The 24,071-nt window shown below is 46.8% G+C and overlaps 1 protein-coding gene across 1 annotated transcript in view; it reads left to right on the top strand.

The window, feature by feature from the left end:
- The window catches only part of LOC126068476 (aryl hydrocarbon receptor-like), a 48,851-nt gene extending 32,680 nt beyond the window's left edge, over window positions 1-16,171 (top strand). The window contains exons 5-12 of the mRNA XM_049871032.1: window positions 3,025-3,151; window positions 8,209-8,351; window positions 9,365-9,567; window positions 10,728-10,837; window positions 11,032-11,173; window positions 14,817-15,612; window positions 15,841-15,974; window positions 16,057-16,171. Of these exons, the coding sequence (XP_049726989.1) occupies window positions 3,025-3,151; window positions 8,209-8,351; window positions 9,365-9,567; window positions 10,728-10,837; window positions 11,032-11,173; window positions 14,817-15,612; window positions 15,841-15,974; window positions 16,057-16,171 (1,770 nt within the window). The remainder of the gene's footprint in view (window positions 1-3,024; window positions 3,152-8,208; window positions 8,352-9,364; window positions 9,568-10,727; window positions 10,838-11,031; window positions 11,174-14,816; window positions 15,613-15,840; window positions 15,975-16,056) is intronic.
- The last annotated feature ends 7,900 nt before the right edge of the window (window positions 16,172-24,071 follow it).

Genomic DNA, 24,071 nt, shown 5'->3' with positions numbered 1-24,071 from the left:
TTTCTGTTATAGCAGCACTGAATGACTAAGACAGTACCTCACACCACTGTCATGTGGATTGGATAGCAGCAGTGCATATGCAAGTACGTTACATACCAAGAGTGCCGCCAGTGGAAAAAATACAAACAAAACAAACCCGTTGCTGTCACATCGATCCTGACTCACAGCGACCCTGTAGAACTGCCCTACAGGGTTTCCAAGGGTGTAATCTTTATGAAGCAAACCCTGGTGGCGTAGTGGTTAAGAGCTAAGGCTGCTAACCAAAAGGTCAGTAGTTCTAATCCACCAGGCACTTCTTGGAAGCCCTATGGGGCAGTTCTACTCTGTCCTCTAGGGTTGCTATGAGTCGGAATCAACTCAACAGCAACGGGTTTGGGTTTCTTTTTTTTTGGTTAATCTTTATGGAAGCAGACTGCCACATCTTTCCCCATGGAGTGGCTGGTGGGCTCGAACTGCCAACTTTTTGGTTAACAGACAAGCGCTTAGCCACTCCACACTAGAGCTCCATGCATTGGAAAGGACTTATAAAATGTAGCAACAGAGGGCTTTCTGAAATCAAGGTAATAAAAAGAGAGCGTCCCTCCATCTGTGTCTCTTCCCCACTGCCCCACTCTCCCCCACCCCTACTCAATGTGGAACCTGCCCAACACTTGTACTATGACTTTTGCCCTCTAACCTGTGATGAGAAGATGTAGGTTGAGGATTTTTACAGTCCTTTCACCCTTGCTTAGAAAACAAATAGGTCAGTACCTTTCTGCTGGATCTGGTTTTGGGCTGGAAACCGAGACAGGGTTTTATTTGTCAAAGACAGACCTGAGGCTGGAGGTTCACTAGAACCTTCGCGTACACCACCTGCTGTCCAGTTTCTTGATGGCAGAGGAGGAACTTGATGGAGGATGGGGCTTGCTGGGGACAGAGGCCCCTACTGAAAAGAGTTTCCAAAAGAAAATAAATTAACATTTAAAGCCCTTCAACTCAGGGAAAAACTCAGGGAAGCATAGAGCAGGGTGACAGAAGTCAGGAGCACAGGGACTCCCCGACTAAGATGTCCTTCTACTGTAGAGTTCCCAGGAACATCAAACAGAGATCTAGGAGGAAGGACAGGAAGAGGGACAGAAGGGAGAGAAATCAGGGCCTCAGGGGAGAGGAGAAGGCGGAAAGGGACACGGAGGAGCAGGTGGGGTCGGGAAGGACGCAGCCTTCAGCATGGCCTGTGCGTCTGCCCACAGCCCTCCCAGGACAGTAAGCTGGGCCTGGCCATATTTTCACAGCTTGAATAGTTAGGGGCAGGGAAATTAGGCCAGTTTGACCTGCTGTGTTCTTTCACATGATCTTTTCTGTTTTTCCAGGGTGGTCCCTCTGTAGCCCACCTCCCTTATCTCAGCCCCTGTGCCATGTGATGTCCCTATTAACCCTTCCTGATCCATTATTTCCCCTCAGGCTCTTCCTGTGATTTGAGGGTATTCATCCCACTTTCCGATCACCTCCCTTTGCTGGCTTTCAGCCTAGAGATCCCTTTGCTGGGACCTCCAATATCTTTGTCCTTTCATAGATTAGACAAACTAGAAACCAAACCAAACTCATTGCTATCAAGTTGATTCCAACTCGTAGGGACCCTCTAGGACAGAGTAGAACTGCACCATAGGGTTTCCAAGGAATGGCTGGTGGATTCGAACTGCCAACCTTTTGGTTAGTAGCTGAGGTCTTAACCACTGCACCACCAGGGCTCCAGATTAGACACCAGACCCCTGTAAATGGTTATCACCGTCCTAAGAACTGGAGTAGCGATGCTTCTGAAGTTCATTTTCCCTGAGTTTAGTGGAAGAAAGTGAATATATACAACAGTCTCCTTAAAAATCATAGTATGTGTTGGTGGAGGAGGTACGGGGCGGGGGAGGGTTAAATGCAGAAACGGTGAAGAAGAATATAATTTACTTGGAATGGAATTTGGTCCAGCAGAATTTTCTATTCTCACAGAGAATTTTCAACTGCATTTAATTCCTCCCACAAGGTCCAGAAGAATCCCAGACCATACCTATATAGAACATAGCTTCATGAGTTATTAACCACAGGCATAGAGATAAAGAATCATTGTATTTTAATTAAACCTGTTTGATTTATAAGGAATACACTAAGGTTTCTCAAGACAAGCTGCCTGAAAATAATTTAACATTCCTTTTATGTGTAAAAAGGGAATGTGGTGTAAAGGAGCCCTGGTAGCACAGTGGTTAAGAGCTCAGCTGCTAACTAAAAGGTTGGCAGTTCGAATCCACCACGCGCTCCTTGGAAACCCCATGGGGCAGTTCTACTCTGTTGTATGTGGTCACTATCAGTTGGAATAGACTCGAAGGCAACGGGTTCTTTTTTTTTTTAATGTGTACAGTACTGCAAAATCTGTAAGAGACCAGATATGTTAATTCTGTTTCTGTTCAAGTTAATTGCTTAGCCAGACCCAGTTCCCAAGAGATTACATTAACATTTGTGTTCTCTCACTTCTTTTAACAAATAACGGAACAAACTTTGATCTCCCAGGAAATTAGATTTTTTTTTTTTTTTTCTAAACCTGTTTAATTTTATTATCCAAAAGAGCTGAGGATAGATTTCCAGAGAAGGTCAACCTCCTCCTTCTGGTGAGCTTCAAACTAACTTTCGGAAGCTATTGCAGTAGCTAACTACAGTGTCCCCACCTCAAGCATCTCCCTGTTATTTACCTGTGACCTGTCACCTGGGCATTCACTCCATGGAGTGCATGTCTCAGGAGATGTATCCTAGGTCTAGGGACAGCAGCAGCCTGAGAAAATGGGTTGTGCAAGACCTTAAGAGGGACTAGGGACAGAGAGCACACACTAGCCTCCAGTGGTGAGGAGGAACAAGGACGTGTGAAACCAGGATGCCTTGTCAGCCAGGAAGGACATCAAATGGGTTGCTCTGGCTCAGGGACCTTTGGGATGAGCGGGCCTTACTCTGGGGTTGACAGGCAGGAGGCAGCCCCAGGAGTGTGATGCCACCCCCTTGTCTTTGCAGTCAGATGTCATCTATCAGAGTGTGTTTGAGCTGATCCACAAGGAGGATAGACCCATGTTCCAGAGCCAGTTACGCTGGTCACCAGACCCAGAACCCGTCAGCAAAGAGGCCAAGGAGGACACCAGCCGTGAGTCACCAAGGCTTGGAAGGGAAAGGGCTAAGATGCCGAATGAACCCTGGGTGTGTGTTTTGACCCACAGTGCCTGAACCTTACAGGCCAAGAGGCAGAAATTAGAGAGTTAGGCTTCGTTTCTCACCTTGAATGTACGTATATTCCATTGAGTAAGCGTTGATGGGGTGCTCACTGTGTTCCAGGTACATGAAGGGAAGGGAGGAGGGCAGGACACGTCGGTGCACTTGAGGAATCTGGTAGAGTTGGCGGTACAGGATTTCATGTCTGCGACCTCATTTGGTCCTCCTAGTAACAGGAAAACAGGCATAGGAATGGATTTCTGTTGTTTTTGCTACCAGTAAAATGCAGGCATGGATTTTTTTTTTCTTGATTGTGTCTTTGGTGAATGTTTGCCCAGGAAATTCAGTTCCTATTTAACAATTCCTGTGTATATTGTTCAGTGACTTTGGTTACGTTCTTCACAATATTAGCATTCTCATTATTTCCTTTTTGGTGGTTCTCTTTCCAGTAATCTAGCTTCCCTGTCCTTCCTAGCCTTCTTATCTTCGGTCTAGGGTAAATGCTAACCATTTAGTTTCATCTAGATGATTATTTTGAGGAGTACAGTACTCATGAGTGATATTATTTATTTTATGGGCCAATCTGCCGTTTGAATGAAAGGTGACCTCTGGGAGTGGTCTGAGTTCCAAGTTTAAAGAATATCTCAGGGCGATACTCTTGGGGGTTCATCTAGTCTCTACTGGTCCAGTAATCCTGGCCTTTTTTTATTTAGGAATTTGAGTTTTGTTCTACATTTTTCTCCTATTCTATCTGGGTCCATTTATTGAGTCTCTGGTTGGAACAGTCAGTAGTGGCAGCCGGGCACCATCTGGTTCTTTTGGTCTCAAGGTAGGTAATGTCGTTGTTCATGTAGGCTGTTGGTTCTATAGACTAGTTTTTTCTTTGAGTCTTTGGTTTCCTTCTTTCTCTTTGGCTCCAGAGAAGTTGAGACCAATGGTTGTATCTTAGATGGCCGCTCACAAACTCTTAAAACCCCAGACACTACTCACCAAACTAGGGTGTAGAACACTGTGTTTATGGAATATATCGGTAAGCATGGATTTTTGACTGTCTTGTTCACTGATGCACCCTCAGTGCCTAGAACAGTGCCTGATACAAAGTGAGCACTCAGTAAATATTCGTTGCTTGAACGAATGAATACACAGGTGAGGAGACTGAGGCTTGCCCAGTTTGATCCAACTTGTGAGTGGTGAGACTCGTGCTGGAGGGAATATCCTGGCGAGAGGTAGGGTGCTGCCCGTGAACTGTGTTCTGACTGTCAGGGAACTCACACCTCTGCACTTGCTGGATACACAAGACGGGTGGCCAGTTGTGTGCTGGCACATGTTTACTTGTTGGCTAGTGGGAAACCATAGGCAAAAGGCAATGTTATTTCCACGTAAATACTATTTTGTACACCCAGTAGCAGGTCCCTTCTCCAAGGGCTTCAGAGTGCATTGAGGAAAAGGGTCTTCTCTGTTTTTGTGTGAAGAATTGTCAGAGAAGAATGAAATACTCAAAAACTGGAAATTTGACCTAGAGAAAAACGAGTCCACGTGTCAATGTTTGCATACTAATAATGATAGCCTTTTTGTGGTGGGAAGCCTAACGTATTAAACAAAAATAAACTTATAAGACTAACTATAGGGTATGGTGGTATAGCTCTGTGAGACTCGGCCTTTAATTCAGGTTAGCTCTGGCTGCTGTGCCCATTTCATTCTGTCTCCACCAAAGCCTGCTCATACCCCAGACATCCCAAAGAGGAACCTGTCTGGACCAGCTATGCTGCCAACTGTGTAAATTTACTTGCATGAAAGTTATCTTTAGTTTGTTTCTCTTTTCTTTCCCATCAGATTATCAGCTCCTTGAAGGCAGAAACCTTGTCCTCTGCGTTGAGGTGTGAGCCTCTGTGTGGGGACTCTTCCTGTGCCCAGGCCCTGTCCATGCTGACTGGCTAGGGACCAGGGGGAGGGAATGGATAGTCTGAAGTTCAGCTTTGGCTGTGGGAGCACAGTCGGCGTCTACCCCGATCCCTCTATTTCAAAGCTCTGGAAAGAAAGCCTCAGAGTGGATAGGGATCCTTTCTAAAGCACCAAGGTAGTTTAAGGCCAAGACACAACACCAACAACTCAGCTCCCTCAACTCTGCTAGGTTCTGCACTACTGCCGCCTCTAACCTAGTGGTTTCTTGTGCCTATTACTTCATGGGGTGACTATGAATCGGAATCGACACAATGGCAACGGGTTTGGTTTTTTCGACTGGTGTACTTACTTCATTTCTTCTTCAAACCAATAATTTCCTGTTGCAACCATAGTTTCATACATGACTCTAAACTATTTGACACCACTTTGAAAACTATGTCAATGTCAACCCAACAGGTTTTTTGTTTAATAAATTGAACAGCTATTCATTAATAGTTCTTGGCACTCGTTCAAAAGGCAGTGAGGTCAAGAAGTCACCAAATTGTCTTACTTCATTCATAGCACTTGGGAGTCAAATAAATACAAAAATAATATCGTCTGGAATAATTTTTAGTGTGTTTCCATTGCTTTTATTTATACCCGTTTTTACGTAAGGAAGCATCACGAGTATGAGTAATGCACTCTGAGGTAGCAAACCTTGTGATGAATCTACAACATACTGTTCTAATCTTTGTTTTTATGGTCTTGGACTTTTCCGTTCCTTTTTCCAACTTCAAAATAAAGTATTAATCGGAAATGTCATATTAGCAAGGGTATCATATGTTTCCCCCATTTAGGGGTTCAGGAAATAAAACTTAAGTCTAGAAAACTCGGTAGTATTTCTAAATAGAAAAATATTGGAACGTGGAATTATCCATTTTTATCCACACAGGCTCTATGGTTTGTGCAGCCTGGATTTTAAACCACAGTCACAATGTATCTGTGAATGGCCCAGTGGGCACTGGATTTTGTGCACTTACTGATACTGGCAAGTTTGAATTATGTCCTTGACAATGGATATATATATATATATGTTTTGTATATAATTTCATGTTTTAACTTCTTTTATACCTTTACATCCCTGCAATAGCAGAAACTATGCAGTAGTCTGCATACATGTTTGTAAATGTGCAAGACAACATTCCTCAAAATACAGAGAAAACCTTAATATAGTGCTGTAATATGCCAGAAAGCATCTAAAGACCATCCCCCATAAACCAAATTCAGGTCAATGGGTGCTTTATCCAAGTGTGTGTATTATATGTTCTAACATTTGCAGAGGGTGTATCCGGTGCTAGGGGCTTTAGTTAAATGAGAGTAAGGAAAAACAGTTACGGAATTAATCATATCATACCCTGATTAAGGCCTCCCATCGCTGCTCCCATTACAACATTGAGGTTTCCTGATCTACCACAGCCTGCTTTCACTTTATTCTTCTGCAGACCTTAAGTCTAGAAAAATCAATTTTCACATGACACAGGGAAACTCACCAGTGTAAAGATAATCCGACTTGTCAGACTGAGAATTGCTGCACAACAGGACAGACCTGGATTTTGCAACTTTGACTTCCTAGTGATGCTCAGATGACACTTTTATTTTTAATCCCAAGACTTCCATTTTCCCCTTATTACCCTTTGGGAGGACTTCCCTACAAATTCCTGGGAGGGAAAGAGAGGAGGTCGAACCAGCACTCCTGAAAGGTGAGACAGGATCCTCCACAAAAGTGCTTTTTCTTGGAACGTGAGATTATCAAACCACTTCGGGCATAAAGCTTTCTTTTCCTGCCAAACTGGCAGTAACTGACGCCCACTGTAGAAAACAAGAAATGTGCAAACCATTGTTTCTGTTGCACTTTGTTCAGTCCTTCATTTAATAGACGTTTATTGAATACCTAGCATGTGCCAAGCTCTATTCTAAGCACTAGAGAGAAACCGTGAACAAAATTGTCAAATTCTTATTCTGATGGTACTTGAATTCTAATGGGGGGATCAAAATTAAACCAATGTAATATTCCTGGTGAGGAAAAGAAAAAAGTGAGGAGAAAGAAGTTATGCGGTGGGGATGCTGCTGTTTATAGTGGTTTGCATGAATGGGAGAAAGCAATGCAGATGAAAGGAAGGCCGGTGCAAAGGTCCTGAGGCAGAAATACACTTGGCATAGCTAAGGCATAGCCAGGAGGCCACTGAGAAGGGTACAGAGAGAGTGAAAAGAGATTAATGGAAGAATGAGGGGCTGTGTATTAGGAAGGCCTTGCAGGGCTTTGTAAAGACTTTGAGGTAGGAAGTCCCTAGAGAATTCTAAGGTGTAACATGATCTGACCTATGTTTTACTGTCACTCTGGCTACTGAGTGGAGGACATACTGTAGCAGGCAAGGGTGGAGGGAGGGACACCAATTAGAAGGCTATGGCAAAGTCATGGCAAGAAAACAAAATGATAGTAACAGCCAAGGCATATAGAGAGGTTATAAGGTGCCCAGCACTACTCCAAGTGCTTTACGTATGTAAATGTATTTAATTCTCTTAACCACCTCGGGAAGTCAGAAGAGAAAACTGAGACCCATAGAGAGATTAAACAACTTAACCAGGGCCACACAGGTGGGCTCTAGTCTGAGCCCAGGGTCCTTGCTCTCGGCCACCACAGTGCCTGCCCGTCTGACAACAAAGGGACTAACCAGCACAGCGGAGGTAGAGGTGGAGGTGGAGGAGATGAGAAGTGGTTGGCTCCAGGGTATATTTCAACAGTAGAGTCAACAGGGTTGCTGATGGAATGATGCGTATGTTAATGTGTATCGGCTCATTTTTATCTTGATCCTCACGATTCCATGAGGCTACCAGACAGGACCGGTAGCATCATTTGATGAATGAGAAAGCCAGCCTGAATAGCTGGTCATCAAGGTCACCCTGCTGCTGGAGGCCAAAACTCACTTGGCCACAGGGCTTATGACCCACATTCTTTCAACCCACCAGCTGCGTCTAGAACTAAAGCCTTTCAGCTCTGTGACAATGATTGTTCTGGTAGAGCCTCCTCAGTTTGTCTCTCTGTCCTCCCAGCTCTGCCTGGAAAGAAATTCCAGCCCCTTAGTGGAGCCTCCATTGACGGCCGTCAGCATCCGTCCTTGGAAGACCCTCCCTGTCTGGAGAGAAGCTTTGTTTGCCGATTCCGCTGCCTACTGGACAACTCTTCTGGGTTTCTGGTAATCACACCATCCTTACAGGGTCAGGGGCTTCCTAAAGGGGTGCAAGGCTCTGCTCACTGGAACACTCCCCAGGGGTTGGGACAGGATTCTTTGCTAACCTAGGAAGGGTCTTCTGGCCTTCAGCCCACTGCTGTTTCAAAGAGCCCACCTGTTGACCACTGAGTTGTCATTTGAAGCTTCCTCTACCTGGTTAAGACTTGGGATGTATTTACTTGATGTCTTAGTTATCTAGTGCTGCTGTAACAGAAATACCACAAATGGTGGTTTTAACAAAGAAATATTTATTTTCTCGGAGTTTAAGAGGCTAGAAGTCCGAATTCAGGGTGCCAGCTCCAGGGGAAGGCTTTTGCTCTCTGTCAGCATTGCAGGAAGGTCCCTATCTCTTTGAGCTTCTGCTTCTGAGTGACCTTCATGTGGCTTGGCATCTCTGGACATCTCTGCTCTGCTCGCTTATTTAATCTCTTTTATTGTCTCAACAGAGATTGACACAAGATACACCCTGCACTAATCCTGCCTCATTAACAAAACAAAGACAACCCATTCCCAAATGGGATTATAACCACAGGCATAGAGGTTAGGATTTACCATGCATATTTTGGGGGGTTGCGTAATTCAATCCGTAACACTTGGAGATTACCCCTGATGTGTGAAGGTTCCTGGTGACCTCAGAATGTTAATATCCACCTTTTTCTCCAGCCTCAAAATTATCAAGCAGGGCAAACGAATTCTTGGGATTGTATACTGTCGTAACAGCTGGGTTAGCTCTGTGAACATCTGTGTGGGTCAGGGTCCTGAGGGAGGGCTGAGGAATGGTGAAAGATGGTCTGGGCCTGCTGAGCAGGTAGCATGAGAAGGCACCTAGCCTGTGCACACTTCTGCAGAGGAAGGAGTGGGGAGGTGCCTCCTGCCTGCTCGACTTCTGGTAGGAGGAAATCGTGTCCACTGTTTTAGCTACTCAATGTCCTCTTCTCTTTTCTCTGCTCATTATGTTTGGGGTCTTCTTTTTCCAGGAATTGAATTTCCATGGGCATCTTAAATGCCTCCCTGGGCAGAACAACAGGTCAGAAGATGGCACCCTTGTGTCTTCTCAGCTTACCCTGTTTGCCATTGCGACACCTCACCAGCCTCTCACCATGTTGGAGCTCCAAACCAAAACATTTCTTTTTCAAACAAAACATAAATTAGATTTCACACCTATAGCCTGCGATTCCAGGTATATCCCTCTCCTCAGAAATCATGACTCCCAGGGACCCAGGGTTGTGCTCCGAGACTAGCTATGACCCAGATCCTACATAATGGAACCATTGGCCAATTCTGTTAAAATGTGTTCCGGGAAATAAGTCAATAAAAAATATGCTGTGTTTAAAGGGGGGATGTACTGAACCTTCCATGTAGGAAGATGGGTTTGGAGTTAGTGTGTGATCCAAACATCAAATCCTGGAAATACTTGTCTCCCTCTGGGAGACTCTCAGTAATAGATAGTAGTGAACCCCTAAGAAATACCACTGTGAAGAAGTCTAATTGTTTGACTCCATGGTTCCCAAACTTATTTGGCCTTGGAGCCTTTCTTGCTGGAACAACCAAATAACATGCCAGTGCTTCTTGGAACACACTCTAGAAAGCATTGGTTTCAGAGCAAGTAATCTGATGTATGGAAACCCTGGTGGCTTAGTGGTTAAGAGCTACATCTGCTAACCAAAAGGTCGGCAGTTCAAATCCACCAGGCGCTCCTTGGAAACTCTATGAGGCAGTTCTACTCTGTCCTATAGGATCATTATGAGTCAGAATTGACTCGACAGCAATAAAAAAAAAAATTTTTTTTTTTTTACGTTTGGTTTTTCTGGTTAACCCAGTGTATCGTTAATACTACGGCCTGTATGTCTATTTCTTCCTCTAAGGCACTGGTCCTTAACATGGTGTGGGTTGCAGAGCCTTTGATGAGAGTTGCGGATGCTCTCCTTACAGATGATCCACTTGCTGTCCCTTATGCACAAGTGTGTGTACAGTTTCAGAGATTCTCTAGACCCCAGGCAAGGGCCCCTGCTTGGTAGCACAGGCAGAAACAGGCTTAAAGCAGATCTCTGAATGGCGTGTATGGTGGAGATGTCTGAGACGTTGCCACAATCTTCATTGCCAATGCTCGCCCCAGCCCTGCTGTAGGAGAGGTGCCCCTTCCAGGCCTGGAGCGTCCAGAGGAGGCCCAGGGATGAGTCCTGGATGAGATCCCACACAGGGCACAGGGCTGAAAGGCCAGTTTCAGCGAGAACTGGGAGCTGGGAAGGCGGCGGGGGGGGTGGGTAGTGACGTATTGTTCCTTTAGGTATCTCACTGGGGGGCTATAGGATAAAGATACACAGTGTCTCTTCCACGCAGAGGCAAGGTGGCCCTGGGCTACACGGAGAGTGAGCTCTGCAGAAGGGGATCGGGTTACCAGTTCATCCACCCAGCCGACATGATGCACTGCGCTGAGAAACACTTGCAGTGTGAGTTCAGGAAGTGCCCTCAGGGCCCAACCCCGTGGGTTTGTTGGGGGGCAGAGGCAAATCCTTATACACTTTCCGGGGCTTCTCACCATCCTCCTGCCTCCTCCTGCAGAGGTGGTTCCAGAAAGCTCCACAGGTGCACAGGTGGGTGGCCGAAGCTTGATGCTAGCCCCCGTGCCCTCCTCTCTCTGCAGTGATACGAACAGGCGAGAGCGGTCTTACGGTGTTCCGGCTACTCACCAAGCAGGCCAGCTGGCTGTGGGTGCAGTCCGACGCCCGCCTGGTGTTCCGTGGTGGCCAGCCAGACTGCATTGTTGCCAGACAGCGGGTGCTAACGTAAGTGTGGCCCTGCAGAAGTGAGTGAGACCCCACGTAAACAATGACTGCCTCCCATGGAAGTGCTAAACCTGATTTAAAAAAAGGCCTGAGGGTCTTGCATGAGGACCCTGTACTAAACGGGGGCCTAAGGTAAGTAAAAGCATGGAAACAGAGATAAACGAGGCCCATAATGGCCCTGTCGGAAGTGCTGCCTGACATAAGTAAGGCTGGGCCTGTCCTCCTCCCACAATAAGGCTGCCATCTTAGAAGTGTCTTTGGACTCTCTGAGGCTGGTGCCATTGTTTACCAGCTGTTGGACCTTATACAAGAAGCTTAATCCCATGAGCCTCAGTTTCCCGATAGGAGAGAGTGCTCTTTCCAGGGTAGGGAGAGTGTAGACTAGGGAGAGTGCTCCTTCTGGGGGTCGTTGTGAGGGATTAACACCATGCACAGGAACCAGCCCAGTTCACTCGGCCTTCTCCAGGCATAGCCAGCAGAGTCCAGCACAAGACCCTGCCCATGGCTTTGGGTTTCCAATGAGCCCACCCTCCCCTCTGGTGTGCGGCTACTGGAGCATATGCACACAGAATCTCTTTTCCCCTTGGCTGGGGATGCCAAAGCCAACTTTGCTGCTTCTGCTTGCGAGGAGGACTCTTCTTTTCATCCTCCCATCCTTGCCTGTGGAGCCCTGGTGGTACAGTGGTTAAGAGCTATGGCTACTAACCAAAAGGTCAGCAGTTTGAATCCACCAGCCTCTCCTTAGAAACCCTATGGGACAGTTCTGCTCTATCCTATAGGGTTGCTATGAGTCAGAATCAACTCGACCGAAACGGGTTTGGTTTTTTGGTTTGATCCTTGCCTGCACCAAAATGTCTGCACGTATTGAGGCCTTGAATACTAATTACAGAGAATTCCCAGGCTCTATTTGCCCCCAGAAATCAAATTCTGAATCTAGAATCTTCTATTAACTATATTAGAAGGAAGTTCCTATCCTCCTTTGCCCTACGCAGAAATCTGACTTCGGGCCTCTCCTCAGAAACGGCTTCGTTAAACTTGCCTTCCACACTTCTTAGTCACCTGCCTCTGTTGTGAATCTGTGCCTGTGGCCTTTAGGGGCAAATGGAATCACCTCTTAGGCTCTTCTCAGAGGGGCAAGCTGATAACAGCCCCGTATGGGTAACATGGAGGGCCTGCCACTCACTTCCAGAAGACCAGGGTTTCACTATTTAATCTTTCATGTCCTTTCGTCAATCTGTCACATAATTTGTAAACTGTAATATGCTCTACAAACAGGGTTTTATTATTGTTACTGTTTTTACATAGCCAGGTTGTCAAACCACAAAATGTTCTTCCCTTCCAAGTTGTGGAATGAAGAGGAGGGGAAATGGTAAACGTGTGCCTAAAATGTAAAAGATAAAAAGACTCTGTTCCCTTTCTTTAAAATACAAGGTGACTGTTTAAAGCAAAAGTGACAATGGACTGTGGAATTTATAACATGTGGATGTCACATATATGATAACTTTAGCCTATAGGATAGGGGTTGAGCGTCTGCACAATTGTAAGGTGCATATATTATATGTGAAGTGACGCACTAAGCCGTGAAAAGTTAAGGGTATATATCGTAATTCTTAAAGCAACCACAAAAAGTATAATGCAAAAAGTGTAGCTAAATAGCCAGTAAATAAGTGAAAATGGATTTCTTAAAAAAAAAAAAAAAATTTTTTTTTAAGGCAGGAAAAGAAGAGAGGAACAAAAAACTGGACAAATAGAAAGCAAATAGTAAAATAGAAGACCTAAATCTAACTATAGCAATAATGCCATTAAATGTTAATCGACAAGACGCTCCAATTAAACGGTAAACCAAAAACCCGTTGCCGTCAAGTTGATTCCGACTCACGGCAATCCTATAGGGTTGAGTAGAACTGCCCCGTGGGGTTTCCAAGGAGTGGCTGGTGGATTCGAACTGCCGACCTTTTGGTTAGCAGCCGAGCTCTTAACCACTGCACCATGAGAGCTCGAAAGGTAGAGACTGTTAAAATGGATTAAAAAAAAAAAAGTAGGACTCAGTTATATGCCATCTACAAGAGATACGTTTTAAATATAAAGACATAGATAGGCTGAAAGTAATTGGATGGAAAAAGATACATATAATACAAACAGTAAGCATAAGAAGACTGGAATGGCTCTGTTGATATCAGGTAGGTGAGACACCCAGCTTCTTCAGATGGCCATTCAGTGAGAGGGCTTCCTTGGCCCACACCAGCCAGGTCAGCTTCTGCCAAAGACACTGTTCTAGTTCAGTCAGTTTTCCTTTCTGGAGCTCCAAGCCAAATATGGGGATTCCAAGTGGGGTCAGGCCAGCCAAGCAAGGTTCTCATGCTTCTGGGTGTTCTAGGGTAAAAACATCACAAAGTTCAGTAAAGCAAAAAGAAAATTTTATTCGGCATATATTCAAAAAGGCAAAAGTAGTAAATGGACAAGCATGCTGCCAGAGCCATGTCTGTCTGAATCTAAGGAATATTACAGAATAGGGCAAAAGTGGGAACACGGACAAGCCTGCTGTGGCAGCCGTGTCTGCCCGAGTCCGAGGAACATTACAGACTCATCAGCATATATTATATTACAAATGCGCAAAACCATCAGGAGCATCACCTTGTCGCAGATTGGCTAGAAACTGTCATCCTACGTTTTGAATTCTTTCTTAACAATCATCGATACAGGTTTCTGTAACGACAGTCAGGAGGGTCTTCGCTGGTCCAGCAAATCTTACTATTCACTAAAGGCTAATAAAAAAAGATAAGAGCAGAAAGTATGTGAGTTATTTGTGTTGTTTCATTAGTTTATATGAAAGGTCCCTAAAAAGATGTTTTCCAAGATTGTCCTAGCTATTGTCTTTATACCCAGGGCCCAGTTGATACCACCTTGTGAATCCTTATGAGCCCAGCTCCAGCTGGGCCACGTTCTAGGACAAGGAATAACGGCTCCAATATTATCTCCTAGATCACGGGTAGCACAATGGTTAAGAGCTACAAACCAGAAGGTTGGCAGTTCAAATCCACCAGGCTCTCCCTAGAAACTTTATGGTGCAGTTCTACTATGTCTTTAGGGTCATTATGAGTTGGAACCTACTGGACAGCAACGAGTTTTAAATCATGGGTCTAGTGTCCCGTGACTGTCAGGGCAGCCTGATGGCAGATGGTCCCAGCAATCCATTGGAAGGGCGGGAGGGTAGAAAGGAAGGAAAACATTATTTTCCCCAGTGAAAAAACACTTGTATGTATCACCTTATATTGTGGAATGACTTATTCTTTTCAAAGTAAACTTGAAGTTTGGAGAAGTTATACATGGATTTTTTGAATACCGTCACACAAATAAGCAAATTTCTCTGAAACTATTCCATAATCCGAGATAGATTGACCAAGTATTTTACACTCAAAAAAAAAAAAAAAAAATGCAACAGAGAAGCTAGTTAAATTTCATGGCTTGTTCCCTTTCATCTTGTTGAAAAAGCCAGAAGACATGATGTCCTGCCTCTTGCTCACCTGTTCAGGTACCTGGCCACTACCGTCTGCTGGCCAGGAGGCCCCCATCTCACTGGTGTCATCTTTCCCAGAAATGCCATGTAACCAAAGGTAAGTCTTGTGATTCTGCTTAACCACAGGAATGCGGAGGGGGAGGAGCACCTGCGAAAGCGGGCCCTGGAGCTGCCGTTCACCTTCACCACCGGGGAAGCCATCCTGTATGAGAAGAGCCTCCCAGGCCTCCTGACCACTCTCCCGGCCAGGAAGAGGTCCAGGGCAAGGAAGGGCCATCCCACTGACCAGGAGGGCCCAGTGCACCCAGGATCGCTCCTCAGAGCCACGAGACAGCAAGATAAATCCATGTGCTTGTCCTGCATTGCCTCCACCCCCCAAGGCTCATCCTTGGATAGGTGGGGGCCTGATGATAGATGTGAGGACGAGGAGGAGGAAGAGGGGGAGGAAGGCCGCTCCCTCCTAGCCCTCATCGAGACCCTGCTGGAGAAGGACACGGGAGAACCACCGGACCTCTGTTTCACCCTTCAGCACCTGGGGGTCGCCGACCTTGAGAAGCATCCATGGGAAGAGAACCTTCTTGGGGCTGAATCAGACCCTGCAGGGCCTCAAAACTGCCACCTGCTGCCACGCAGCCAGGGAGGAGAGCCCCAGAGGGAGGAGGGGGCACTTTTTCCTGAGGGCTTGCATGTGAGCTTGTCCCTGACGGCCAGCACAACTCCCCCACCAATCCTGAGGCCTCGGTCTTCTCTGAGCTCGGGCCATCTAGCCATGGAGATGACTCCGCCTCGGAAGCTGGGCACTGAGCCCAGCCCCTCTCAGGCCTATCTCCAGCATTTTCTTGTCTCTGGCCAGACCACCCCTGGCCCCACATGCCAGAGCCCACCTCAAAACCCTCCACAGCAGCAGCCTGGGCACAGTCAGGTAGCACCTTTGACCTTTGGTATGAGCCAGAAACAAACAATATCTGACCACAGAAGTGTTGTTAGCCCACCGCCTGAGGCTTCCAGCCCCAGACGGCCTGCCCAGATGTTTGAGCTGAGCTATGCAGCTACACTGTCTTTAGGAGAAAATGTCCTTGGGCACCTGGCTCACCCAGGCTCTGGTGTTTTGGATTTTTGCGAGGAATCTGTTCCTGGGACACCCACACAGAGTGGTCAGTGTCAGGAGCCCCTGATGACCTCAGACCCCACCCTCCGTGCCATTTCCTATGGCTCCCATCTCTCAGGCGGCATTTGGGATACCCCCATCCAGGGCCAGCCAGTTATGGTCTCCATGGAAGTGGGGTCAGGGCAGGGAGCAGGACAGGCCCGGCCTGACCTCTTCAGCCACCAGAGGGTGGTTGACCCCTGGCTTCCATGTCCACAGCCAGCTGGAGATGTTCCTCCTAACTTGGGCAGGGGCCAGCCCCTATGGGTGCGGGGAGCAGCAGGGACACCAGAGGAAACACCTGGGAGTCAAGAGTATCCACCCCGCTCTCTGAGGGTGTGCCAGCTTTCAGGGAGCCCTGCCTGTCCTTCCCAGGAGCTTCTGCACGGACCCTGGACTACACAGAGCTCTTACGGTGCAGACCTGAGCTCAGCTGCCAAGCAGCACCAGTGGGTGCCTGTGGGGCTGCAGACCCAGGAGCCTTGCAGGAGGGCAAGAGGAGGGGGGCCAGGTAGCTGGCACCTGGCTGGCCACCTGAGAAATGCTGCTCCCCAGGCCCCATGGCTGAGCCCCTTCCCCTCTCTTGACTTCAACTGCAGCTCCCCAGGCACAGGCCACAACCATGGCTCAGCAGAGCCCCCAAGGCAATGCCAGGACAGACTCTGGGGCCCCGCCCCAGGTGCTCTGGGTAGACCACAGGTGCCATCCAACCTGACTCTGCCTCCCTGCCCTCCCGACCTTGCCTGGCCACCTGCCTCTTTACAAGGTTGTGACATCTGGCTCTAGGTAATTGTTGGTAAGCAGGGTTGTGGGGAGCTGGGGACCAGCGGGGCTAGGGGTGGTGGGAGGGGCTCCACAGTGCTAGTTAAGTGCAGAGCCACTAGCAAATCCGGATGTGGACCCAGACTCCACAAGGCCAGCCAGCTTGCCAGTGTAGGATGTGGGTGATCATCTGGTACCAGCCGGGCTTCAGTGCAGGTGCTGTGCAGGTCCAGGGAGGGTATGTGGAAGGATCTGGTAAATGTACCAGCTCACCGTTGTTGTTGGCCAAGTGAGGCCAGTGACAACGGCGGAAATGGCATTCCCCTCCTATCCCTGAGGATCTTGGTTATAACCTGCTGACCCCAACCCCCGCCTGCTCCCACCATGGGTCTCCTGGACCATCCTGGACCATCTGGGGCTGATCTCAGCCATTTAATCCAGCCTTGAAAAAAAAAAAGAAAAAAAAATTTTTTTTTTTGGACACCCAGAGCTTGAAGTCGTCTTGGTCTGAAATCAGCATCCATTTCTGCTCTGTTGCCAGCCCTCCCTGTGTCAGTTCTCACTGGGCCACAGCTGACGGCCACATGCAGGTGTGAGTACTTCTCACTTGATCCCCTTGAAAAGGGGAGTCCCTCAGATGGTCGTTAACTCTCTCAAAGGCGGCCTTTGGTTGGAGAGGACAGAACACACGGAAACATTTTCCAGGTGATATACCAGAGCCTGAGGTGACAGGGATGCCCTCAGGCTGAGTAGGAAAGCAGGGCTGTTTCTCTGAACCCTAAGTGGCCCCAGCACCTGCATTCTGAGCACCTCTCTCCCATTGCGTTGCTGGGTTTCTGCCCCTTTCTCATTGTCGCCCTGCCAGTTCTCCCTTGAGCATCCAGCCTGCCTCTACAGGAGCCCTGAGCTCACACCCTTTCCAGTGTTTTCCATCTGGTGGTGCAGTGTTAAAGAGCTCAGCTGCTAACCAAAAGGTCAGCAGTTTGAATCCACCAGCTGCTCCTTGGAAACCCTATGAGGCATTTCTGCTCTGTCCTATAGGGTCACTATGAGTTGGAGTCAACTCAACGGCAACAGGTTTTGAGTTTATAGGTGAGAAAAGGAGCCCTGGTGGTGTGGTGGTTAAGCGCTCGGCTCCTAACCAAAAGGTCAGCAGTTCGAACCCACCAGCCGCTGTTCCGGAGAAAGATGCAACAGTCTGCTTCCGTAAAGATTTACAGTCTCTGAAACCCTATGGGGTGCTTCTGCTCTGCCTTATAAGGTTGTTATGAGTCAGAGTCGACTTGACAGCAGTAGTTAATGGGTTATAGGTTAGAAATTCAGAAAACCAAACTTTTTAGACGTATCTGAAACCAACCTAAATAGACTTCAAGCCAAAGCCACAAATTTACATCTTTATAAACAAGGATCAAAGTGAGAGTCCTTGAATTAACCCTTTACCCTTCTTTCAGCAATTTGATTCTAACTTAACGTTTCCCAGTTTCCAAACAGCTGTGGTTGCTGTTAGCTTTCCCAAACAGCAGTGGCACCAAAATGAAGCCCACAGCATCATGGGCTTAGAATTCCAGGCCCAAAAGGAAGCATGTTTTCCTCCAAATTCTGACTTAGCGCAATGCTTTTCACTCCGTATCTGCGGAGGTGACTTGGGTCCTTCATTACTAACATTTTTCCTGGAATTGAAGTGTCGTAAACTTTCACATTGCTGGGTGAATCATTAACTTTTTTCTGTGTGTATAAACATACATACCTGAAAGCCTAGTCTCTGAATCCCAAAGATACGCTTTTCAGCGTCATGTAATTCAGCGCACTTTACACTCAAAGAGAAACATACATAAATCTCTTCTTTGCTTAAAAATAACTTCCAGAACCACGACAACATGAATAAAAAAGGGATGTAGTGAGCAGGCAACCACCCAGACATATCCCGATGTTCACCTGGAAGGGGTCCCAGAGACATGTTGTTTGGTGACCACATTTTCCAAGCTCACCCTTGAGACTCAGCATCAGACAAATGTGGAGCCACGAGGCCTAGTGTTTGCAACCAGAACCATCCCAGAAAGTTCAAGGCCAGAGGCCACTGATCGCGAGGTTCTTACATCACCAGGACACCTCAGAGGTTGACGACAGCGGGTGGGGAGAGAATGTGTCCTGTGGCCTGGACCCCTGAAAGGGACTTAGCCTTCACCCAGGATCTTGGCTTTAGGATAAGTGGGTTCTCTGCAGAGAGTCCATGTGCAGGAGAAAAGGCATCCAGTCTGTGAGGAAGGTATGAGGATGCCAGTGAGGTGGAAAATCCAGCAACAGCATAGCCTTGAGACACAGGGTGAGTGAGGCTTTCATCTCACTGCAGAGCAAAGAAGAGAGGCTGGTGAGGCTCACACTGGGCCCCTGCCTTCTCCTTCCATAAAGGATTCAGAACAATAGGACTTTACAGTACCGCTTCTACTTACTGCTTTGACATAGAACTGCAGGATTCATTGTTCAGGAGCTAAAATGGACCTTAGCCATCACCAAATATAACTCCATCAATTTGCATGAGGCCACAGGGTAGGACCCTGAAGGCTGGGACCCCATGTGTCCTGCTCAACACTGCAGCCTCAGAAGAAGGCAGAATGCCTGGCACACAGTAGGTACTTCATGAATATTTGTTGTGTGTGTGAATGAATGAGTGAATGAATGAGCAGATGAAAACATGGAGCTGAAGCACAGAGGGGCCAAGAGACTTGCCCGTGCAGAGCCCGGCTGGGGGGCCTTTCTGATGACGTCTAGTTTCGTTAGTGCTTCTCCAGACGTGGGTTTATCTACATGTGCTGGGCAGGGGAGGGGTAGAGGGCAGTTATCGGTGTTCATTTTCCGACAAAATCGTGGATCTATGTGTTGTCGTTGATAATGACATTGCTCTGCTTATGGGAAGTGTGCCGTCTAGGAGCCTTGGCTCCAAAATGCTAAGAGATTAAGGAAGGCCCTGAAGCCCTGACAAACAAATAAGCACAAAAGATGTTCACCAGTACTAAACAAATGCTTTAGCCTTCTCTCAAACTGACAACACTGCCTCCCATCATGGGGTGAAGGTAGGTTCCCTAACCTCGGTAGTCTGTACATGGCAGCATGGTGCCCCGAAAGGCAGTGGTCTACTTTGCTTTTTACTTTTTTCTCTGCCCCACTCTTGTCCAAAGAAAACAGTCTGACTAATCACAAAACAGCACACATGCTTGGACGCTCTAAGGCCCATCATGATGTGAAGAGTCGTTTTCCTAAGGCATTCCTGAACTTGATCAACAGGCTTTATAAAGCTGCTCAAAAACTTCTGTGTGAACTAAAGATCCATTACATGTATGTAATAATGTGCACGTCTTGTTTCCGTGTTGTTTGGTTACCCTTGTGGACTCTAATAAAGCAATGAGTGCACACTACTCACATGACATATATTGGTTGTATTGCTGAGTAACAATCACCCTAAAACTTAACAGACTGACATAACACTTATTTACATATTCTGCAACATGGGCTGGGCTCGGTGGGCATCACACACATAGTTTCAGTGGTCTGGCAGCTCATCTGGGGCAGTTCTGTGGAAATCAGGTTCCCTGGACATCAGCCAGGGCTTCTCAGTTCTCCTCCATGTGGTCTCTGGCACGAAATCCTGGGTTTTTCGGCTGTGACGTATTCCAAGAAGATAACAGGTACTTCCAAGCCTCTGCTGTGGTAGGTTTGCTGACATACCATTGGCCAAGCCCAGTCACATGGCCAGGCTCAGAATCAAAGTGGGGGCATGTACAAGGGCATAAATACAGGGAGCATGTTAGGGGGTCCCAACGAAAGGAGCAGTGGTCCCCAAGTAACAGGTGAGTGGTGGTCATCACATCCGTTTGAACACAAGCTGCTCACAACTTGCCCTAGGACATGTTTTATAGGGGCCAGCTTACAAAAACCTACTTAACACAGTGTGGCTGGACTGGGCCTTGGGGACAGGAAACCATGGAGTAGGAAGGCAGAGGAGGAAAGGCTTGGCTTGTCTCCACACACAGGATGGTTCTAGGGAGAAACTTCCCTCCAGTTAAACTGGGCTTTCCCTCCCCACTCACTGTCGTCTGTCTCCTTCTCTTGTGGCTCAAGGTCCCTTCTGCTGCCCCAAACTACCATCAAGCCTATGCTCAGGGCCCTCACCAACCCCCTCCAAACCCAGGCCAGAAATCAGCAGCAAAGAAAGTCTTGAGAACCTGACCGAACTGCATCCACAAAGGTGTGAAGGGCTGATGGGCCCTCAGCCCTCCATGAAGTGCCTCAGTTTTTACGTTTGTTGACTCACTGATGTCTCCTTGGGGCTGTTTCCCAAAGGCAATAGAGTAGAGCGTCTGTTTTGTGAGGCAGAAGACCCTGGCCCTGGCCCTGCCCCAGCTTCCCGGAGCAGCCTGGTCCTGTTCATCTGCGTGTTTTCAAAGGTGGTAAAGGTGGTGGGAGATGGGTGAGATCTTCATGTTGACCACTTGTAGATCAGTAGGCCCCAGAAAACCAGTTCTGTGGCAGCTGGCCTTGGAGGGCCATGGACGGCAGGGAGGTGGAAGTCCAGAGGTGGGAGGCCACACCCCAGGTTAGAAAGCCAGCCTCAGAAAGTCTTAGCCCACATATCACACCACGTCCCAGTCTGTACCCAAATACAGAAGATGACCAAAAATAGGCACCAGCATATAAACTCTTGTTTTAAAAAAAAAAAAGCACAGCCCCAAGTTCTTTTCAAAAAGAGGGCTCACTAGCCTACCCTCTGCTCTTGCCCTAGAATTTACAGGATTCTCCAGTCAGGGAAAGCACAAAGTCGACACCTTGATGCAGTTACATTGTTTCAGGAACAAAATCAGTCTCCCCAATAATTGGGGTGTACAGTATGCTGAAGGCTATATTTGGTTTAAATAATACTTTGGCAATCATAACTTCGTAACCCAATACAATCCATGCCCTTGGCAAACGATTATTTCTGTATTCAAAAAATATATAGGAGTTTCATGGTCAATACCATCACCTCTTCCTGGTGTAATTCATGATTCAGTGTGTTTATAGTTACAGATCTAACTCACCTTCTTTGAGAAGTGCAGGTTTTCTGCTTCCTTTGTATTTGTGATCTGTGCCAAGTAGGAGGAGAGGAAACAAATTTGTATATGAAGACCAGCCTGACTTATTCGATCAGATTATTGAATTGTGTTCTTCCTTCTTACTGAGTATGATTTTTAAATAATTTGATGATTTTCCTTTTAAAGTCGCAAGTGCTATGAATGATAAGTTGCACACCTTTCAAGATATGATAGTTCCTGGAACGTGTTTGCAACATTATAATTCAGGAACAGTGCCGGTGCTATGGCAGTGCTGATGGTAATCGGTGAGTGGGACTGAAGGGTCACCCCGAGGATTCAGGGACACACTGCTTCCCAAAAAAAAAGCCAGGGCCAAATGGAGGGGAAGCCAAATTCTTGATATCCCAGGGCTGGTCAGGTGGGGACAGGGAGGTGGGGACAGGGAACGAGAAGGGAAAGTAGGCTGAGTGGGCTTATTAGAGTATGATCATGGTCTTGGGGTAGCTGAGGGCTTTATTGAACTTCTTCTCCCCTAAGGTGCCAAGCTCAGGCCAAGTAGGGTAGTTGAAGGAGACTTTTTGTGTCGCAACTCAAAGGAGAGCCTGTAGAGACTTTTGGTATTATAAGCAGAGAGGTACCATTGCTAGAGAGTTGATGCATGTTGGAGAGGCTGTAGCAGGTTCCTGTCCAGGACCTCCATGGACTGAAATTCTTCTCATTTGTGCCCCTAATCTGTCACTCACAAAGCCCACTCACCCCACATGTCAGTCGAGTCCCACAACAACCGCCTGAAATGGATAGGAATTTTCCAAGTCCTCACTTACAATGGAGGAAAATGAGTCATAGGCCAGAGGACTTGCCCCAGTGTCACCCTGATCTCCAGTTCTTCCTCCCCATCCCAACCTGAGCTGCTACCCCTGGGGTGAAGTTCACGTCTCCAACCAACACTAGCCCCAGGGTGTACCAATGTATGCTTCCACTGCAAAATACAGCCTTTAATAGCAAAAATAAAAGCAGATTATAGAGAATCAGGATGACCTGTGATAACAGACATCCTCCAGGGGAGTCTCACTTATCCTACCAGCAGGAACATACAATCTTCCCTAAGAATCTCAGGCAGAGATTGCATGAGGTGACCACTCCTTGGGAACCCTGGTTGACTTCATATTTTGATATTTTGTCTAATGCTAAATCATTCTGATCCAATGCTGTATTTATATCTACGTATCTGTTGCAAAGGACCTCTTTAAAGTGTTGAAAAGCAAAGATGTCACCTTGAAGACTAAGGTGCAGCTGACCCCAGCCATGGTATTTTCAATTGCATCATATGCGTGTGAAAGTTGGACAATGAATAAGGAAGACTGAAGAAGAACTGATGCCTTTGAATTGTGGTGCTGGTGAAGAATACTGAATATACCACGGACTACCAAAAGAACATACAAATCTGTCTTAGAAGAAGTACAACCAGAATGCTCCTTAGAAGCAAGGATGGCGAGACGGCATCTTACATACTTCGGACATGTTGTCAGGAGGAATCAGTCCCTAGAGAAGGACATCACACTTGGCAAAGTACAGGGTCAGCAGAAAAGAGGAAGACCTTCAATGAGGTGGATTGACACAGTGGCTGCAACAATGAGCTCAAGCATAACAATGATTGTAAGGATGGTGCAGGACTGGGCAGTGTTTCGTTCTGTTGTGCGTAGGGTCACTATGAGTTGGAACTGACTCGATGGCACCTAACAACAACAATGTCTACCTGTCTACCTGTCTGTCTCTACCTATTTTAATCTCTTTGCACCTATGCACCTGAGTTGTAGCCTCAGAATGTCCTCAGAGGACAGGGCAGCCTTCTCTAGCCCAGGGAGGCCACATGACATAAGAATTACACAGGGTGAAAACAGGTAATTAGCAAATGCCAGTCAAGTTTAGAGATTTCAGCATTTATCTCTCAGTAATAGATGTGACAACTAGGTAAGTCAGTAAGGATGTGGAAGATCTGAACAGAACATTAACCAACTTGGCCTTATTGGCGTTAATAGACCCTTATAGTCAGCAAAGCAGGATAAATGTTCTTTTCAACCACACATGAGACTTTCACTAAAATATGTAAACCAAAACCAAACCAAACCCATTCCCATCGAGTTGATTCCAACTCATAGCAACCATTTGGACAGAGTAGAACTGCCCCATAGGGTTTCCCAGGAGTGGCTGGTGGATTCAAACTGCCAACCTTTTGGTGAGCAGCCAAGCTCTTAACCACTGCGCCACCAGGGCTCCAAAATACATATATATGCTGGACATAAAATAAGCCTTACAACATTTAAGAGAATTAAAATCATGCAGGGTATTTCCTCTAATGACAATAAATTAAACTACAACTCAATAATAAAAAGTTATCTAGAAAAT

This window comes from Elephas maximus, chromosome 2, assembly GCF_024166365.1.
Source record: "Elephas maximus indicus isolate mEleMax1 chromosome 2, mEleMax1 primary haplotype, whole genome shotgun sequence".
Taxonomy (NCBI): domain Eukaryota; kingdom Metazoa; phylum Chordata; class Mammalia; order Proboscidea; family Elephantidae; genus Elephas; species Elephas maximus.
This window is presented reverse-complemented; position numbering and strand designations above follow the sequence as displayed.